Genomic DNA, 21,228 nt, shown 5'->3' on the forward strand with positions numbered 1-21,228 from the left:
ACTGTCAGTTTGAGGGAATAAATTAATAATAGTAATTTCATGGCATGCTCTAGTAATTTGAGGAAACAAATGATTAGATTAAATTAAAAAATAAGAGGGTACAAATAACTTTGGAGATTATGTAGGCCTAATTTGATGGTGAGAATTATATGAATTACTATTTTTAAATCAATTTTGTGAACTTCTGTTGAAACTCAGTCACTGTCCTTTCAGCTCGGCCTTCTTTCCTTCATATTGTTCTTTCAGTAGAACAATTTAATGTGATTTGTGGTCTGAGTTAACTGACACTGACTGACACATCCAGTCGGTCTTGCAGAACAGCTCCAGCGGGTTTATCATGCTTTGTTGCGTATGCCAGGAGTGCTACAGTGCCTTTAGGATTGGTCACTATAAGGACAGAAGAAAAACATAATGGCTGCTTGCTCTCAGGTGTAGTCATATGACCAGTTTAAATGTATAAAGAGGTGGAGCCACACTGAAAAGAGGAGTCACATCCCCCCAGTGTAATTAGAGGTTTCTTAGAGTGACAGCTGGGCTGCAGTCCCTGTTTCCCTCTGGGGAAGACAGAGGCAGAATTTCAGCAGATGATCCAGGAGAGACAGATGGTGTAGAGGTCTTCACTGCTCTGACACAGTTTGTTGAGTCTGAGCTCGTTGAACAGATCAAAAAGAAGCATGAAACCACAGCGAAGCATGCCGAAGACTTCATCAAAGAGCTGGATCAGGAGATCTCCGAGCTGATGAAGAGAAACGCTGAGGTGAAGCAGCTCTCACGCTCTGACGATCGTCTCCAACTCCTCCAAAGCTTCTCATCCCTGACTGCCTCTCTTCCCACTAAGGACTGGACAAAGGTCAGCCGCCGACAGCCATTGTACGAGGGAACTGTGGCAAGGGCTGTGGCTCAACTTAAGGAAACACTCAGCTAAGGGATGGAGAAGCTGCTTGAAGCTGAGCTGAAGAGGGTGCAGCAGTATGCAGACGATATGGCTCTTGATCCTGACGTAGCACATCCTGAACTCATTCTGTTTGATAATGGGAGAAATCACAGTGATGTAGAGAGGAATCTCCCAGACAATCCAGAGAGATTTTCATATTGTGTCATTGTCTTGGGAAAGCAGAGTTTCTCTTCTGGCAGATTCTACTATGAGGTCGAGGGTAAAGGGAAAACTAAATGGGATTTAGGAGTGGTCAGTGTGTCAGCCAACAGGAAAGGAGAAATCAAATCAAGCCCGGAGGCTGGTTACTGGACTGGGGAATGGAAATGAGTATGTCACTCTCACTGACCCTGATGTCTTCCTCTCTCTGAAATCGCAGCCTCAGAAGGTGGGAGTGTTTGTGGATTACCCGTTCTTTAGTCCCTGTTTTAATGATGGAGGTGACAATTCTGCTCCTCTCAGGATCTCTGATTGAATCATTTTTTCCAGAAATGATTTCCTGTCATTTAAGTCAAGTCCCCACAGCCCTATCAGATATACGCAGGTATACCCTCATCACCACCACCCATCATGTTCCAAATGTCTTAATTTCATTTGATCTTGAACTAGATGTTATTTAACACTATTAACTACAGTATATATACGTAGATATTTCAGACCGACTGGCAGCAGAGGAGTTGAAGGCAGCTTGGACAGGGCCAACGAACTGAATCTGTTCTTTAACAGATTCGACACACCGGCTCCTGGTCATCCCCCTCTAACTCAGCTGCTGTCGGCCCTCAATCTCCTCTGAGTACTCTGCTCCCCCTCCCCATCAGGCTAACGGCCCTCTCCAGACCGACGACTCCCCCTCCCCACCTGTAACTTCTGCTGTGTGCCTGACTGCTGACCAGGTGAGAGGACAGCTGATGAGGCTCCACTCGAACAAGGCTGCAGGCCCCGATGGCGTTAGCCCGGGGTGCTAAAAGCCTGTGCCCCCCAGCTTTGTGGAGTCCTTCAACACGTCTTTAACCTGAGCCTGAGTCTTCAAAGGGTCCCCATTCTGTGGAAGACATCTTGCCTCGTTCCTGTGCCGAAGACGCCACGTCCCAGTGGCTCCAAGGACTACAGACCGGTGGCACTGACCTCCCACATAATGAAGACCCTGGAGAGACTAGTGCTGGAACAGCTGCGGCCCATCGTCAGACCCCTCCTGGACCCCCTTCAGTTCGCCTACCAGCCCCGACTGGGAGTTGAGGACGCCATCATCTACCTGCTTAACCGCATCCACACCCACCTGGACAGGCCGGCAAGCACGGTGAGGATCATGTTTTTTGACTTCTCCAGTGCTTTTAACACCATCCGGCCTGCCCTGCTGGGAGAGAAGCTGGCAGCGATGCAGGTGGACGCCCCCTTGTGTCCTGGATTGTGGACTACCTGACTGGCAGACCACAGCATGTGCGGCTGCAGCACTGTGTGTCAGACAGCGTGGTCAGCAACACTGGGGCCCCTCAGGGACTGTCCTCTCTCCTTCCTCTTCACCATCTACACCACAGACTTCAGCTACCACACAGAGTCCTGCCACCTTCAGAAGTTTTCTGATGACTCTGCTGTGGTGGGATGTATCAGCGGTGGTGATGAGACGGAGTACAGGGCTGTGGTGGGTAACTTTGTTTCATGGTGCGAGCAGAACCATCTGCAGCTCAATGCGACAAAGTCAAAGGAGCTGATTGTGGATCTACGGAGGGCCAAGGCACCAGTGACCCCGGTTTCCATCCAGGGGTCAGTGTGGACATTGTGGAGGACTACAAGTACCTGGGAGTACACTTGGATAATAAACTGGACTGGACCAAGAACACTCAGGCTGTTTACAGGAAGGGCCAGAGCCGCCTCTATTTTCTGAGGAGGCTGAGGTCCTTCAACATCTGCCGGACAATGCTGAAGATGTTCTATGAGTCTGTGGTGGCCAGTGCTATCCTGTATGCTGTTGCATGCTGGGGCAGCAGGTTAAAGGTAGCGGACGCAAACAGACTGAACAAACTGATCCGTAAGGCCAGTAACATTGTGGGGTGGAGCTGGACTCTCTGGCGGTGGTGTCAGAGAGGAGGATGCTGGCCAAACTACACGCCATCTTGGACAGTGTCTCCCACCCGCTCCATGACGTGCTGGCTAAACAAAGGAGCACCTTCAGCGGAAGACTCATCCCACCAAAGAGCACCACAGAGCGCCACAGGAAGTCATTCCTGCCTGTGGCCATCAGACTCTTTAACTCCTCCCTCTAAGGATTAGTCTGTTTGACCCTAGGTCACTAAACTGGACATTGAGCATTACATCTCCGCCATAATTAATAATAATTGTGCAATATTCTGTTTACTACTCAAGTGCAATATTAGTTTTCCCTTGTTAGTTTTTCTTATTACTGTTACGGATATACCTCAATTACTCTCGACAGTACATGCACCTCCGCTTTTACTATTATTTATTACATAATTAGTGACATTGTATTTATACTGTACTTCACCATCTACCAGTAAACCCACTTGGTACTCGACACTTTTTAGTTTATCTTATACTTATACCAACATGTTACTTAATTTATTTCTGACCTGTTTATAGTGTATAATATCGTTTTCTCCTGTGTGCACTGACGTAAAGACGAGCTACTGGAACAAAGAGTTTCCCTACGGGGATCAATAAAGTATTTCTGATTCTGATTCTGATTCTGATATTGTTGCAATATTTTTTTCATACAATTGAATGTCAGTGTTTTGGTTGGTTTGGTCAAGTTTGCATTTGAAGCTTACTACTAGTGGCAGAAGCTAGACGTCACTCTTTTATCCATCACTTTTAACTATTTCAGTATTTATCCATTATTTTTATGTAACTTATTCAAACCCTTTATTCATTACTTTTATGTAACTTATTTCAACCCTTTATCCATCACTTTTAACTATTTCTTCCATTTATCCATTAATTTTAGCTAACTTTTTCAGTATTTATCCATTATTTGTATGGAACTTATTAGTTTAGACTTCCTTCCCTTCGTTTTCCCGGACTTTCAATCAATCAATGCATGGTGTTCAGGTTCTGATTAATTGGATTATTGAGCCACTCTTTGTTTTATTTTTCTTTGATATATTCCATTACTTTTTACTACTGCAGTACATCACTTTCCCCATGTTGATGTGAAGCCATCCAGCCATCATTGTACATTAAAAACAGAAAACAAGAATGAGTTCAAATTTCTTTAAAACATGTTCCGTCATTTAACATTTTAACTTATACAACAATACAATCAGAAATCTGTAAGTAGGACATGCAACTTTAATTTATCTTAGTTTGTTTTTTATGTTGTTTTTTGGAAGGTTCTTATTAACATTTTTATTATGAAATATAGTTTTGTGTTTTTATATCTGTGGTTTTATTTCATAAAGCTTCAAAGCCTGTAAACACCTCTGGGTCCAATAAATCCATTTGTCCATTTGTTTCTAGGGTGTCTCTTGAATCTGATGATTTTAGTGAAAGTGCAAGCAGAACAGGTTTAACTGTTGCCCTGAAGTGCAAAGCAACATTTACAATACTAACAAGAAAGCAAAAACCTCAACAACACCTAATATAGGCAATGGATAATACATTTGTTTTAGCTGTGAATATCACTTATTGAAACTGGTAGTCATCATTTTCTGAGTGGAGGGGTCTCTGACTGAGGAGTTATCGTCAGATCGAGGCTTGCAGATCAAAGCCACGGACCACAGGAACATAAATACACCTGAGAAGAAAAAAGAAAGGCTGTGAATTCGTCCGGCAAATCATAAAAGCACAGTGCAAACTTTATATGAAGATCGTGCACATACTGACCCTGCAGGGAGTTTAGTATAGTGAATACATAGATCCCAGGCAGGGAGATGTAGGTGGTGCTCGCCAACCCCCAAGGTAAGCCCAGCACACAGCTGAGGCCCAGCACTGTGGCACAGTCCTTCCATAACTTGGTCGCTTTTTCTCTGTTCATCTTCTTCCAGCCACTGGTGCTTTCAGTGCCTCTTCTGCCTCCCCTTAGCTGCCGAAGCTTAACCACCACCAGCCCCAGCATGCAGGAATTACACAGTATCACCAGGCACGGGAAGGCCAGCGTAGTGATGTAGCTGACTAAAAGCCTCTGTGGGAACTCGCTGCTCATCCAGCACCTGCAGGTCATTCAACAACAAAGCAAAAAGCAAAGTCAAATTTGATTTAGATCAAGTTAACTTTGAATTCCAAATAACCTGCGTGTTGGCAGTGAATGAATAAGTGCGCAGTTAGAATCACAGTGTGTATTTGCTAAGAATTCAAACCTCTGGTGTGGTTGAATATTTCAAATCATTACAACGGATCTCGGTTTCTTACATCTGCGCTGTTGAATTGTGGTTGTTGTCGTCCCTCAGTTCCAGACTGTATTTGCCATAAACACCAGAAATCCCGCAAGCCATTACAATCAGTGTCGGAAAACCTGCATAAAGACAAGAGAGATGCAGAATTTACTTCAACAAGCCCTGACCACAGTTAAATCTGCCTGCTTCAGTATTTGGTTACACAGCTGTTTAAAAATAAGCTGTGGGCGCCTGTCGACTCTCTCTTTGTGGAAATGTGTTTAAAGGTTACGTCTGAAGAGCTTCTATATTTTTCACATTGGCAATAAATCTCATTAAGACCAAAACCAACAATGAATGTATCCTCCCAACAATTATTGACTGTGTAACCAAAGTTTATTCCTTTGTGCGATGGAGCCTCACTGTTGTCCAAAAGCGCTTTAAAAACACATCAGTGAGCCACACCGGTGCACTGGGTAACATATCCTTCATTACCATGAGCATGGGCACTGTAGTTTACTTTGAGCCGACCCCACATACACCAGCCTGCTGCTGTAAATACTCACTAAAGCACCAAATCCGTGGCTCAACAAATACACTTCTTCTTCCTAGTAATGTTTGGTGAAAACCAAGCTGTTTCAGAAAATTGTTTACTTCTTCATTAAGAACCAATGGGTTTGGGGCTGAGAGCCACAGGGTAGGGAAGTCAGAAAGTACTGCGAGACAGACTAATGCATTGTTGATTCTGGAGGATGTGTTGACAATCAGAAACATATCAACACATAAACGTAAGAAACAAGATACAGACTATGGGCAGCCTTATCCTTTAAACACACTGTAGGAGAAGCCACATTAACTATCAGTAGTTTTATATTAACAATGGATCACATGACTACTTATGTGTGAAAGTTGTCATAGTGATGAGGAGCCCACAGGGATTACCACCAACTCTATGGTTCCTCTCAGCTCTACGGAGTGCAGCTTGTTTCTGCTGCCCCCAAGTGGCCAAAAGATCCATTGCAGGTTTAAAGTCCTTAGTGCATGTGCCCAAACAAATTTGCAGCAAATAAAATGACCATAAACCAGCTGATACACAATGAATGCCTTCAGGGTCTGAGGCCCCGAAGGCCCTGGTGCCTGCTTCCCCATTTGGTATTCCTGACTTCATCATGATACCCCTGTCCTTGTGTGCATGCTACAACATGAGATACAAATACCAGAACTACTACTGCACACCTAGTAGTAAAAACAACTCCAGTGGGACGTGTAACTTGTTGAAGTAGCTCTAAATGGGGAAAAAAAATGTTACTGAACATGGGACCAATCAAACTATTTATTTTAAGCATTTACAGGGCTGTTAGCCACCAATGTGCTCACATTTAAAAAAAAAAAAAAGAATCATAATTGTAAATAGTCCAGTTCCATTGAGCTGTTTACACAGGGAATTTTGATTTGGCTATTTTCCTTACTTATTAACAGAATATTGGAAGAGAGCAAATTCATACACCTTTAACATTTGACAGAAACACCATCTCATCCAGAATCCACTCACCCCATCCCACCAAGCTGAGTTTGAGCAGGTATCTCCTGACGTAGATGTTGAAGACTCTGACAAGGAGAAGGTAGAGGTGGAATCCTTCCAGAGCAGCCCAGCTGAAGCTGGCCAGCAGGGACCAGTGTAAAAAGAGACCCAGAACCTGGCAGACCCGGCTCTCCGCATTCTCATCCAGCAGCCACACCCAGAAGCTGCACAGCAGGAAGCTGAGGTGGAGGCAGAGCAGTGCCCCTGTCAGCTGCATATGCACACCGATGGCCTTCTCTGGACGCCGCCGTCTGAAAGACAAACAGTATATCATGATCATTTTTATACTGCCTATTTGGCACTGCATCTGGCCATTTTTGACCTGAATTCTACAGGTATTTTCCCCTCAACACAGTCCTGTGAGCCCAGTGGACTGGGTCAAACAGTTTTCAGGCATTCAGTATTACTATATGATAATGAGAGGCTGCATCCTTAGAGCTTAAAGGTAGAGGTATGCTCAAGACAAAGTAGTCTGTGTCACATGTCGTCCAGCCTCATCAAGGAGACAAAAGTGCTGCTCGGAATCTGACGATTAAATCTAAAGCTCTCCGTAACTTCAGCACAGAAAGACGAGTTTGACTTGTAATCATGAGAATCGGTCAGCACTCTGTGGCTGTGGTTTTTGCTTTAAGTCAGTTTCACATGGTTCATTTATGGAAGAACCTTTTACCAACGTGACTGTGGGGTGTCTAAATGGGTCAAAGTAAATCAGTATGACAAAAAATACATACGTCTGTTCAACATCCACGTATTGCTTCAGTCCCTTGACAAAAAAGACTAAAGATGTCATCTCTGTTAAACATAACATTCCACATATATTTTATGATGTGTTTATGTAATTCATCCTAGACTAGTGGAAATAATGATGTTAAGTCGAACAAGAAACTCACTGTAGAGATATATAGATGATCAAGCTGATAACGGTGAAGAAGATGGAAAGAGCTGATCCAATGTAGGTGATATAGCTTAGGTTCACAGCAGTACTTTTATCCACTGACAATACGGGGTTCTGGAACAGAAAAACATACAATAAAGTGCTTAAAATTCTTAAAATGTATTTTAAGTTCAGAAGTCTGCTGGAAGCCTCTTCAATACTCAGACTCTTAGATTTGTCTTAAGTACAGCTCTGCTCTGTGTCTCTAGGTGTGTTTCCATCTACCTGTTTTTATGCACATTTTCAATCTGCTCATAAAACAACTGGAGTGGAAATGCCAAAAAAAAGGTCGAAATATCGCAAAAGAGCTTTTACATTTACATTAGAGCGCATAAACACACTGTTTATTCCATTCCTGACACTTTTGCTCTTGTGTTTTTGGTTTTGGAAAGGCTAGAAAAAAAAGACATGACTCTCCAAACTGCTTATAGCTCTTACTGCAGCACATGCACACGCTTCAGGTTGAAAGTCATTATCATCTTACCACAAGCACAGCAAAAAAGCTCAGGTGGTTGCAGCTGCAAATGAATTCATTTCCTTTGTCGCTGGTATCACAGCCATCTGTGCTCCAAGAACCTAAAAACACACATATGGATAAATCTGAGTTCATCTTTTTATTTAAGAACAAAAATACTGTAGGTTGGCATATGTAGCCCACCTGTTCCATTGTCCAGCTGTGACTCCTGCCAAAACACGCACATCCCATTTTCCACCTGAAACATATTCACAAGCGTCTTCAAAATGAGAGGAAGGCAGATTGTTACATTTTCCAAGTGTAATGCTAGCACAGATGGTTTTACCTGTTTGTTGCGTTTGAAGGTTAATATGATGGGTTGTGGAAGGTTTGTGACAGCATGGTTCCCTGCCCTCACTGCCAGGACAAGCCCATCCATAACAATCCCTTGCCTGTGTGTAGGCTGGTCTGGTATCAGTGCTCTCCCCTTTCCTTTTACCCGAGGAGGACTCAGCTGCAATGACAGACAGAGGTGTCATAGGGGACACATAATGCTGGGGGGAGATTAATGAGAAGTAAATCACTTTCCAAAATGTGTAGAAGAATTGCAACAACATTACCTGCACTATCAACCTTTCCTTGATTTTCATAATACACAAAGGCTGACGTAGACATCTGAGTCTTCAGAGTTCATGGAAATCAATGCAAATCAGCATATATGTATAATAATACAGAGGGAGCTAACTTAAAGTAGAAGCCAGTGTCAATGTTCAGAAATATTAAGGTCAGCTCCCTTATCCATCCTCTTGAATTGCAGCCACTTTTGCAGATTTCCCAGAGCTAAAAAAAACCGTCCTTAATTCACCGACTTGTCTTTATCTACATGTCCGTTGTGATTAGTGTTGAATTAACAAGGGTAATCAAGGAGGGATTAACTAGTCTCGCCTAAGAGGTCGCAAATGTTTTACCTTTTAGAGCTACTGACCTTGAAGAAAGTGCTGTCGATCACAGTGGCCACCAGAAGTACCTCATCCACAGACTCAGCTCCTCCACTTCTTTGGAGAGCTGAGGATGGGATGTGAACCCTGTGTTGAATAGTGGGACTCACTTCAGCCTAAAAACCACAAGTACACACAAGAACATGCAAAAAAAGATTTACTTGAGTTAGACCATACACCAAGGAAAATATTTACTAAATACGATAAATAACAATTTATACATTTTTTATAAAATTTATAAAATAATTTATAGTATAACATAGTAGTATATAATATACACTTTTTTCTCCTGTTTTGCTCATTTGTTAGTAAGACAAGAGCTGGGAGCCAGTTACCTAAAATATGGCCTCACCTCTTGAGACGAGTTCACCATCAGACGAATGAAGTTTTGTCGCAAAATGCGTCCTTGTCTACAGGTTGCTATGTTTTCCTCATAACACCTACCAACACATATTTCACATATTTCAGCATTTCAGCAAACCAAACATGGAGTTATACCACATTACAACTACACTATTATACTATTATAACCACTTTAATAAGTATTGATTTTAGGTGAACAAACAACACAACTAAGTTGTCTTTAGGTTACACGCAATAGCACTGCTGAGTGAAAACCTTTGACATTGTTTTAATGATTATTGTACATAGTCATTTATGGGTTGGGGAAGTTGTACACCCCTTTGGCAGGTGAAGCCATTTCAAAAAACTGTGTATAAACAGAGAAAAGCACAGTCATGTGCTTTTAGTTCCTGAAAGGCTGAGAACCTCGAGTTGAGAAAATTTCCTCCAACAACAATGTGGTAAGTTATAATGATTGGTTTGCTCAGTCATTGTTTATGTGCCTATTTTGTTTCAGGGTCTCACTATCATGTCAAAGATCTACAGCATCAGCTTAGTATCCACTGTATGAGTTACCTGGTCCAGGGGATAACACCTTGTTGACACGTGTGGAGGACATTTTCACAGGCGACTGACGTCAGAGTGACTGATGGGAAGTGAAAGTGTCAAAGATAGTACAATAAATGGAAAAACACACAAGATACAAGACAGACAGTTGAAAAAGATCAAACTTAAAAGTGACAAATCTCACTCCAGAGAAACATGACAGGCAAGACTTTCTGTTTTATCACCACTTACTCTGGGAAACTGTTGGCACAACTGGCTGGGTAAGCAAGCAAGCAAAGCATTATTATTATGGTACATTTCATTTCAGGTGAAAGCACAACGTGCTGCACAGAGCGTGAGCGACACCCGAAGTTGCAGGCACAAAATATTGTAAAGATAAAACATTTGACATAAGTAAGAACAGTTAAAATAGACATATGAATAATAATACATGTGAAAGTTAAAAGTTAAAGAAATAATAAAAAAATGTAAATAAAATAATTAATTAAAACCATTAAATATTAAGAATAAAAACACCTAAATCAAATAATTAAGGCCAACAGTCGACCAATAAAAATAAAATAAACCAGCAAACCAGACTACTGAAAAGCGCAGCTAAAAAGCAATGTTTTGAGTTTGGTTTTGAAAGCGGTTAGTGTTGGAGAACACCTGACATGGTTTGGTAGGGAGTCCAGCGGCTTGGAGCATAAAAGCTAAAGGCAGTTTTGGTGGAGACCCGGGGAATAACCTGACGGCCTGTTCCAGATGACCTGAGCGGTCTAGCTGGTTCATAGCTCACAAGCATGACGCAGCGATATCCAGGTGCCCAACCATGTAGGGCCTTTTTAAAAACGAGTATTCAAAATTTAAAATAAATTCTAAAATGTACTGGGAGCCAGTGTAACAACCTTAGTACAGGCGCTATATGGTCATATCTCCTTGTTCTAGTTAAAACTCCGGCAGATGCATTCTGGAGTAGCTGCACTCCAACAAGATGTTTTTTTAGAAATCCCTGTGAGCAGAGCGTTACAGTAGTCCAATCGAGTGGAAATAAAAGCATGAACAATTTTTTTCAGCGTCCTCCTGGGATAAAAAGCCCCTTAACTTTGCAATATTTCTTAAATGATAAAATCCTGTTTAACTATGCTGCTGATGTGGCTATGGAAAGTGCGGTCAGCGTTAAGGATGACGTCAGGGTTTCTGACCTGCATGACACTTTTTCAGATTTCCTGTCTGATAGCCTTTGCCCCCGATAACCACGATTTCCACCTTGTCATTGTTTAACTGTTAACAATTACTAGACATCCAGTTATTAATATTAGAGTACAACTGAAATAATAATGTGCCTAAAATCGACCCCTATGGAATACCACATGAGAAAAAAATTCTTTTGGAGCTAAAATTCCCAAGAGAAACACTAAAATCACGTCCTTTAAGGTATGATAAAAAGGTCCAACAGTACTAAAACAGAAACTCATATCACTGTTTATTCTTATTTTATAATCTATTAAAGTAGTAGTGAAAGAGTAAGAGTCCCCAACGTCAGGTAGCTAAGGACAATGAGTGACTTTACTTTTCTCTCAGTGTGATGATCCACAAAGTTGATATATTAACAATTAAAATGGTATTCACCTCATAAGCACACAACCATAAACACACAAAAAACACATGTGAACAACTCACCAGGCTGGGTCTTAGAAAACCAGATGAGTGTGATGAGAGAAAGAGTAATGCACATCGTGTCTCGCTGTTCTTCCAACAGAAGATGTTACATTTCCGCCCACAGCCCTGTTCTGCTTGTTTGACATTTGCTTGACGAGGTAAGCAGGCAGTTTCACATCTACGTGTCTTACATGCTTGTGGTGGTGCTCATGTGGTCAGGAAGTGATTAAAGGCTGTTGCAGTGGTCCAGTTCTCAGGTCATGAGAGTAAAATGCCATATTGTGGATTTATATATAAATCTCCACCACTTACAATGTGACTCTGGTTGTTCATAGAAAAAAAACCAAAACAGAATAATTTACTGCAAAATCTCCAACATTAGACCAAAGAGCCTTGCGAAAAGAGGAAGTTTCCAAATGTCACCTTTTTCCAATAGATGCAAGAAAAATGGGTAGTCAACAAGTCAACTGACACAACTGGAAGTGAAACAGACATGCACAATATACTGGCATCTAGGGAAATGAAAATGTAATTCACCCTTGGATTATTTGTAAATTCATTAATGAATCATCTGAATAACTTAAAGCTATGCTTGCAAGGATTGGTATATAGTAAACCATTTGCAAATAGCAACACATGACCATTGTTCCATACTTATATATTAAGACTTTATTCAAAAACACACGCACAGTATTCCACAGTAGGTTAGTGAAAGAAACAGCTTTACTTTAATGTCCAACCTAACATGTTGGGAGGATTACATGTGGGAGTTACTGTTCTATGGTTATATGAAGGGGGATTGCTAGCGCAGTTATGCTATCAATGATTACATCTGGGCTTTATAATCTGGACTAATGGCAGGAAAGGGGGTCTAATCAGATTTGATTCCTGACGTCTTCACAGGAGTTGAGGTCGTTCTGTCCTCCAGATCTTTCTTCCTCTGCTTCTTGGCTGACAGACAGATCCACAGGAAGACAAAGAAACCTTGACAAAGAGACACATAAATTATAAAACCATGTGTGGAGTTCCAAGCTGGTAAAAGAGAACCTGAACAGACCCATTTGATAAAGACACGCCTGTTCATGTTGACAGGTTAAAAACCTTTTAACAGAGACAAACACAACTGTAGCGTGAACTGACAGCAGACCTTGTGTGGAGTTGAGGATGCAGAAAAGGTAGAGGATGGGGTAGTTGACATATCCTGAGCCCAGGAAGGCCAGGCCCCAGGTGGTTCCCATCAGGCAGGTAATACCTAACACAGTGAGGCCACTCCTGCAGGAATCACCGAACCTCTCTGGGTCTCTCCAAGTCTTTCCCTGAGCCTCTGCTCCAGGCTTTGAGTTCCTGAACACTTGTTTCATCTTACAGATGCTAGAGGCCACTGCCATCAATATGCCAGAGTTGAAGATGAATATAAGTGTGAAATACACAAGGTTCAAGGAGTAGAAAAAGGAGTCATCTGTGATCCAGCAGCTGTGGGACAGGCAGGACACCCAAAGGACTGTCAGAATATAGTTTCACAACATAGCAGAGAAGATATATAATCTCCGGGTGTGAAGAGTACATACAGTACATTGTATAGTTAAACAGTTAAACAGTTAAAAGTTACAGTCCTTAAGATATTTATTAAATCAAACCCTCTTTAGTCATTTTGTCAGCAGTAGCCATTCAGTGTATTTACATTGTGTATTACTAAAATGGATTATTTCTGTTGTCTTGCCAAAAGTTGTTGGGCTTTACTTACATGTTGTTAGTTTGGTTAGTATTGGCCATGGTCATTTGTGTAACTCCGTAAAACTGTTTGAAGTCCTTCACTCCCAAAGAGACTGCTACGATTACACCAGGTATCCCTGAGAATCACACGTGTACACACACACACACACACACACACACACACAGACAGAGTTTAACATCATGTTAATTAATGGGTTCAGGTGGAAGATGTTATTAAAGAAACAACCTGCTCCTGATGGACTTTTCATATATCAAGCATACACAATATGGCATCACATCAAGATATTTCTAGTGATGCTACAGTAGAGTTTTAATAGCAGAAAACATTATTTTGAAATATCAGGTTTCAATCACCAGAAGCAAAGAGTTTCGTTTATTACACTGCACCAATGTTCAACAATCATATATGAAGAAAAGATACCCATACTATCCACATACAATACAGTCATGCCAGTCATTGCGTAGCTGGCCTCTGGTTTAGTAGGTTTCTGTGAAACAGAGACTCAGGGGGTTTCCTCATAAAAAGCTTCCTTCATTAGTCTTTCTGAAATGAATAAGCATGTTCCTATGGCTTCCTGTTCCAGTTAACTGGTGTCATCATGTTAGTCTTCACACAGTAATACATCACATCAGCATGTAGTAAATACAGTAGGTGCTCTTGCAGCACTCACCCCATCCAGCAAGCGACAGTTTGACCAGGTAGTGTTTGTAGTAGGTGTTAAACACCTTTATCAATATCAGATAGAGGTGAAGTCCCTCTATGGCCATCCAGGTAAAACAGCAGAGCAAGGAGTAATGCATGAGAGCTGCGACAAAAACACACACCCAGTCTGGCTTCACCGTGGCCCCCCACTCGGTCAGCAGGAAGGTTGTATTGAGCAGAAACAAGGCCCCGCTCAGAGATACATGGATAGAGATGGAATAATCCATTTTGTGGTTTCTGAGGAAGAGAAAGGAGGATATCAGCGCACACGGACATATGACAAGTACACAGGCTGACACACTGGTTGTGGCATTTCTTAATGTGTAACTTCAGCATTATGAAATAAAAAAAAAAAACACCAAATACAAAGAAAGCTGAATCCTCATTAAATGTGTTTTATTCGATTTTGGCTTATTTGTCTCTTCTATTATCTTCTAAAAGAGCACAGAGGGAAAAAAGGAATACAGAAATCCCTTATGTGAAATAAGCAAAACTGTCCCATCACTCATAGTAAGAAGCTAATTGAGAAAATACTTTTTCAGGGCCACACATACAGAATATATGTCCTTTTTATATTACCTCGTGTCTCTGCCTCTGTATGTATAGACAACAGATTTTCCAGCAGTAGTAGCCCAGTATGATTGTTTGATTGAGTTTGATGTCAGTGCAATTTCTTGGATATTTCTTGGACACCAGCTGGTAGGATAAAGCTGTCCGAGAGCTAGCTGCATAGAATACATGTATACCTACCGACTGAAGACATATATCACAAGGGACAAAGCAGTGAAGAAGGCAGACAGGCCGCAGCCTATGTAACTGATGTATGACAGTATTTTCCAGTGGACTTCTGAAATTGGTTTTCTCATCTGCAGAAAAGATAAGGAATAGTGGTAATTAACTTTTACCAACATCTGGTTAATACCAGTACTGAATACAGATGATCAAAGATGACTATCATCTGTTGTATTTTTTATTTTCTGTATGAAAGGTGCTAAATGAGTAAAGGCTAAGACTAACTGGTTAATATATCATCGGGAACAACAACATCCTTACCAGTAGGACAGCAAAGGGTGTTGCATGGTTACAGTTGCAAGTAACGTTGATTTGGTTATCATGGGTTCTGTTGTAAGTCTCACATCCATCTGTTTTCCAGAGCCAATCTGTGAATGTGAACATTATAGTTAACTTAGTTAACTTAATCAGGTTTCGTCTAAATAGCAAGATCAACTTAAAAGGTATGTAAAATATTACACAATGTAGATGGGCAGAAAATGCTATTCTTTCACATCTAATGCCACCTTGTGTCACTTTTTTGTCATTGCATGCAAATTAACATGTTCTCTTGTGCAAATATATAAGTGACATACTGTATGTTATTTCACATACAGAGGATACACCTATGATCTGTGATGCCCTAAACTGTTGTTATACGCACACATGCACCAAACCACATCTAGTTAGGAAGCCCTTTGGCTGTAAAATAAATATAGGTTAATATAGATAATTTATGGCTGACCAAGGGCATAGGTTTGGTCTCAGCATTGGTATGTTTATCTGATGAACTTTCTCTCCAATTTGTCAGTGAGTTAATAAATAGCAACTAGAATACAATCCCAGTGTTTTGCTGTTTATCCAGCTGTAAGCAAAAACTGATATACACCTACCATGTTCATCAAGGTAGTGACACTGGAACCATGAGTCATTCTGTAAAAATACAAAAATGTTGAGCTACATTGAAGCTAACAGTGATACATGCTGCTCAGTCAAAGAAGCTTACCCAATAGATGAAGGTTTAACAAAACCCCAGTGGCACAATACTGTGATGTTCTGACAATTTTGTGATGAATTAGAACAGTTCAGAGTGATTATGCCCCCCAAAAAGGACAATATATCCTCATTAAGGAGTACTGTACAAAATGAATATATGGCACTTTAAATTTGGTTGACACATTCTGATTCTGGGCATTTGCTTGGCTGCAGGGCAGAAATTGCCACAGTTCTTCCCACTGAGGAGCAATTTAAACCAACTTACTAAAATACAAAAGGAACGAGCATGAAATCAATGTCCAAATTTTACGAATGCCACTTTAGCAATGCCTGCGATGTGCCATACGCCATCATCAAAACAGAGTCAAATCAAGTCAGTCTTATTTATAAAGCCCCACATTTTCCTAATTTAAATTTGTACAATTTGTACAGTGTACAGCACTCTAAATCCTTAGACCCATGGTTGATTGATGTTGAAAACGTTAAAGCATGCATGCACAAACAGACTTACATCCATATTTATGTGTGTATGAGTTCTGAAAATCATCTTGATTGATGTTTTCAGATCGCGAAGGGGTTGTTCCCCCAGTAGCTCTATCCTGATAACCATTGATGAGATAGCTTCCTGTTCAAACTGATGAGGACACAGTTTCAGTACAGTCATGAAAGGAAACACAGAGCATATATAGTGTACATATATGTGACCAAAGAATCTGCAAACATTCATGACCATAACTAAATTAGAAATGTAAATTACAGATTGGAACATAACAGTGTTAGGACTGTGTATTGAATAAATAAGATAAAGGATGTACTTGGAACTGGCTGTGCCCCATGTAGCTGACCAAACCAATAATCCTCTTCTCCTTTGGGATGGTGCGCAGGGCATACGCCGGCAGCCAAGTGTCAGGGACAAATGTCTTGTTCTGAGGCAGCAGCTAACAGTGGATGTAAGAAGATAAAGTCAAGCTTGGGCAGTTTGCACAAAATTGATTGTGTGCCTAAAGTCATTTCAGCCTAACAACTCAACAAATACATTAACATGTTCACCATCAATGTTATCTTAATCATCACTGTTCCTTCTAAATTCATCAGCGGCACCTTCATCCCAAGCTTGAGTACCTGTGGAGCTTCTATCTGGATCCTGGAGTCGGTTCCTGTCAGGTTAGCCTCGCTGACGTTGACCACATTCAGAGACAAGACCTTGAGGCTGTAGTTTATGGAGCCTCCAGCCATGAGCTGGGATGTTCCCATGGTGTTACGGATTATCTTTCTTTCCACACTGCAGACAGACAATGGGAATTAATACATTTGGAGATTAAATAAATAAATAGACACAACAAAATGTATTTAAGTTATATATAGGCATATTTTTCTCACTCTGACAGCTGCCTGAGGGTTTTTATGCAGGTCGCTTCTGACTTCATGTCAAACCATTCTCTCTTTATGTCTGTGACTGTTACAGTGGATGCTTTCCATTTAGCTAGTTGTGCTTCTTCCTCCCTTCCTTGCTCCTCTTTCCTCCAGTCTCTGACCTGGAAATTGATCACGGCCTGCCATCATCGAGGATGTTCCAATCCCTTAAATGCATCTCGGATGAGACGAGGCGAGAGAAGAGAGTAGGCGCTCAGAAGAGCTTAGAGCCAGGAGGATGCAGAGTTTTTTTTTGTTTTTTTTTACCAGATCATACCAATCCTATGATCAGAATCTGTTTATTGATTGGTCAGCTGATCTGATGGGACAGTAAAAGAAGCAGCCGGGCTGTTGTGCATTACTGCATTACAGCATTACTGTAATATTAATAATACTGCATAATTGTTATACTGTATATTGGGCAAATTACCTGTGGAAATAGAAATGACAGCACCGATAGCGGCTCTAGTTATTCATGTGTACAAAAATAAAAAAAATATTACGTGTGTAGAATCAATTCAATTTCAATTCAATTAAATTTTATTTATATAGCGCCAATTCATAACAGAAGTTTTCTCATTGCGCTTTTCCTATAGAGCAGGTCTAGACCGAACTCTTTATAATATTCACTCTAAAAAGAATCAAGAATCTGAATCATGAATGAATCATGAAAACACTCTTGTAACTTTGATAATTTTTTTTCTTCATAAGCCAAAAGGATTTCCTTATTTTCCTCTCTTCTTATTTTCTGTTCCAAAATATACAGCTATACAGTCGCAGGTATTATTCCTATAACATCATTGTGAGGCTGAAGAGGACATCAGACTCACTGTACTTGTGGTCTTTCACAAATGAATTAGGCTATAGATTTTAGCATGAACATCTGTGGCTATTTTTATTGCTCCCTGACATCCGTTCTGTTCTTGCAATAATAAACATATTTAAATTTTCTATGTGTTCTTTCTATCAGTTGCATTCTGTGACACCCTGACACCTCTAAATATATATATATATATATATATATATATATATATATATATATATATATATATATATATATATATATGTACATATATAATCAGTATTGGAGCAACAGTCATCAGACGCCAGGTGTTTATCTTTTAAACTGTTACTTTTGTCTACACTTATGACAAGATGCTGTGCATCATGAGTAATTGCTGTCTCCTCAAAATGACGCTGGATTGGTGAACAAATTTTCTCCTTCCTCGCGTCTCTTGCTTGCATCTCTCTCTGGCATGCACGCGGGGAGGAGCTAAGATGCGAGGAAGATGCCTCTGTCTGTGTTCCACAAGCACAGCTGTGCCCCCCCCAAGTACTCTCTTTTCACTCAGGCTTCTCTGTGCGGGACCACTAGTTGTTGAGATATTTCAGTCTGGACCAAAGTGGTTGACCGACCGACAGGCCTGACATTGCCAGCCCTAGAGCCATGTCGCTTTCACTACAAAATAAAACAGGAAACAGGCCAAAACCTCAAACTATGACAATTAAAGAAAACATCTGTCTACAGAGCAGCAGACACAGGAGCACCTGCTGCAAGTCTGACACTTACTTTATAAAGGATGTCTTGACTTCATGGTTGCTACTGAAGAGCTGTGCACATGAATCCCTTATGTAGAAGAGTTTCATCATTCCCTTCTGGTCAGAGCTTTTACTATCCAGCGCTTTAATCAGCGGCAAGATGTGTGTGCTTTTGCATCTGTGTAAAGTGCAAGTTGTATCTGAGAAGTGAGAGAGGAATCAGACTTAAGATGCAGATGTAATCGCTGTGTTTTTGGAGACAGCACCTCTGATCTCTCTGACCCCATAAGAAATAATGTGTGCTTCACTCTGGAGACTGTACTGCCCGGTTTTAGAGACCTTCATATAGAGAGTCAGCAGTCTACTTGAGAGACAGTGTACTTACATTGTTCTATGCGGTACACATCCTTGACGGAACCTCTTGTCACATTAGCCTCCAAGCAAACAGATGATCCACTGAACCACGTCGTGTTGCTGAACGTGCATTGAAAGAAGCAGGGAGATCCATCCACCACACATTTCACATTACTAAATCGGTCATCAATGATTGTAGCATTCGTCATGGTAATATCGATGTCACCATTTGAAATGTTGAGACAAACTGAACACAGAAACAGGAGATGAGCAAGAACGGAGAAACAAATACAAATCACTATATCTTACATATCTCAAAACCATGATTACATGGAATGGAGTACAAACAACAGCAAGATAAATAACTTTAATAAAAGTAAAACAATTCTTCAAGAGAGCACTTACTAACTTTTGGCTTATCAGACTGTTTAAATAATACTTAGTACTTTTTCTCATTATTCACTATATTCACTATTCATTATTGCAGTCTTACATTCAGAATGTGATACTTTCCTACTCTCCTAAATGGTTGTCATTACGAAGGTTACATACCCTCTAAATCCTATCTAAGCTTGTTTATGTCAGCATAAAGATCAAACTGACATACTTTGGAGCACAAGAAGCTCAGCTGCTTGGTTTTCTAATGTACTCGCTAAAAAAATCTATTCTAAGTAAATGTTTGTTCTTTCTGATTTTATAAGTGACTGAATGTGTGCGTTTAACTGCTGTCTCAGCAGCTTCCTTCAGAGGAGTTTATGAAGCACAAGACTTCAGTCACTGTAGGGTGACTGTAATGGAAATCTAAGCCTTGGATTTTCAGATCCCTACTGTAAATACAACCATTTGGCTTTCAATTATCTGTTCCTGGATTATGAAGGACAGTTACTAGCTTATTTTTTGCCTTTTTGACCGCACAGAACTAGCTCTCAGTCAGTTCTGTTGTGTTCTGATGGATAACCCACTGTGTGCTATTTTACTGCTGTTTTGCCTGGTGAGATAATAGTTAGAATTTCATTTTCAGGTGCACTGTTCCTAAGTTTGTAAGAAGTAAAAATAAATAGCAAAAATGGCTAGAAATAAATACATAAATTTTCTTTCTATGGTGGACAAAACCTAAACGAATAAAAGCGACATTTGTACCTTGGTCAGCCAGCAATTTGGGCAGCAGCAGTAACAGCAGTAAGGGAACCATTGTACTTCCTCTGAATACGCGACTGATGGAATAAATAAAAAGAAGAAATGAAGCTACATTGTAGTGCAGACATATTCAGTGTATCTCAGCTGTCAATTTACATCCAAAAGAAAATACCTTTGTAAAGTCAGACAAAAAAAAAACTAAGGACAATAATAACAATCAAATGCTTATTGATCAAGTGTTTTGTAAGTAATAGGAAATCAAATACTCATTAATATTAATGTACTCTCTAGTTTCCAGGTCACGATCAGGTCACCCCTTTATCAAAGAACTGCACTTGATTTTCTTGTCTCGTCTGCTGAAAAAATAGAAAAGATTTTAACTCAGTTTCTAGTGATAAGTCACCTAATGGTAACACTACAGAAACAATCTCAAATTCAAAACTCAAAAAACATTCAAAACTCAAATGTAAAAATCAGACCATTGGCCAAATTGAGGAACATTTTTCACACAGCTGCCCCTAAAGGGAACTTTGAAGTCCATCACCAAGATTTCTTTCAAATCTATATCTATAAAACGAATTAAAACGTCCAACTTTTCTGGTTAGATGAAATTCCTAAAAAATGACTGTATGTCATCTTTAGACTTTGACAAGTAATTCCACAACACGATCATAGTAATATCCAAAGTACACCCCAGTACTTACATTAATACTCACTGGACATAGAATAGTTTTCTTACCTCTGAAGTGAACAGGATGAACCAGACTAGTGAGCTGTGCTGGTTGAGTTATCTCATGATTGGGA

At 40.5% G+C, this 21,228-nt stretch overlaps 2 protein-coding genes across 2 annotated transcripts; both read right to left on the minus strand.

Moving 5' to 3' along the window:
* Positions 1 to 4,145: 4,145 nt before the first annotated feature.
* Positions 4,146 to 12,004, minus strand: LOC122869004 (adhesion G-protein coupled receptor G1-like). The gene is made up of 12 exons (XM_044181565.1): positions 11,799 to 12,004; positions 10,146 to 10,215; positions 9,580 to 9,667; positions 9,215 to 9,343; positions 8,576 to 8,743; positions 8,434 to 8,488; positions 8,260 to 8,351; positions 7,732 to 7,850; positions 6,812 to 7,092; positions 5,297 to 5,399; positions 4,772 to 5,097; positions 4,146 to 4,682 (listed from the first exon to the last, which is right to left on the minus strand). The coding sequence occupies exons 1-12, from the start codon at positions 11,851 to 11,853 to the stop codon at positions 4,567 to 4,569; spliced, it is 1,602 nt and encodes a 533-aa protein (XP_044037500.1). The 5' UTR covers positions 11,854 to 12,004; the 3' UTR covers positions 4,146 to 4,566.
* A 427-nt stretch (positions 12,005 to 12,431) lies between these two features.
* On the minus strand, positions 12,432 to 21,182 carry LOC122880054 (adhesion G-protein coupled receptor G5-like). Its single transcript, XM_044204787.1, has 14 exons — positions 21,164 to 21,182; positions 20,428 to 20,501; positions 19,319 to 19,534; positions 18,965 to 19,133; positions 17,104 to 17,263; positions 16,797 to 16,919; positions 16,493 to 16,615; positions 15,879 to 15,918; positions 15,268 to 15,374; positions 14,965 to 15,080; positions 14,183 to 14,451; positions 13,522 to 13,627; positions 12,925 to 13,250; positions 12,432 to 12,761 (listed from the first exon to the last, which is right to left on the minus strand). Exons 2-14 carry the CDS (start codon positions 20,477 to 20,479, stop codon positions 12,649 to 12,651), a joined length of 1,920 nt encoding a protein of 639 aa, XP_044060722.1. The 5' UTR covers positions 20,480 to 20,501; positions 21,164 to 21,182; the 3' UTR covers positions 12,432 to 12,648.
* Positions 21,183 to 21,228: the final 46 nt, after the last annotated feature.

This window comes from Siniperca chuatsi, linkage group LG1, assembly GCF_020085105.1.
Source record: "Siniperca chuatsi isolate FFG_IHB_CAS linkage group LG1, ASM2008510v1, whole genome shotgun sequence".
In the NCBI taxonomy this organism is placed as follows: domain Eukaryota; kingdom Metazoa; phylum Chordata; class Actinopteri; order Centrarchiformes; family Sinipercidae; genus Siniperca; species Siniperca chuatsi.

Bases quoted from the DNA above. Each gene is read 5' to 3' on its own strand.
- LOC122869004 (XM_044181565.1), bottom strand. From the start codon at position 11,853: ATGTGCATTACTCTTTCTCTCATCACACTCATCTGGTTTTCTAAGACC. The intron at 8,744-9,214 runs GTCAGTAGCTCT...CTGTCATTGCAG, and splicing joins TCGACAGCACTTTCTTCAAG to CTGAGTCCTCCTCGGGTAAA. The intron at 7,851-8,259 runs GTAAGATGATAA...TTTCTGTTCCAG, and splicing joins GCTTTTTTGCTGTGCTTGTG to AACCCCGTATTGTCAGTGGA.
- LOC122880054 (XM_044204787.1), bottom strand. From the start codon at position 20,479: ATGGTTCCCTTACTGCTGTTACTGCTGCTGCCCAAATTGCTGGCTGAC. The intron at 17,264-18,964 runs GTAAGTGTCAGA...GTCTGTCTGCAG, and splicing joins GTCAAGACATCCTTTATAAA to TGTGGAAAGAAAGATAATCC. The intron at 16,920-17,103 runs GTACTCAAGCTT...ATCCACTGTTAG, and splicing joins TCCAGATAGAAGCTCCACAG to CTGCTGCCTCAGAACAAGAC.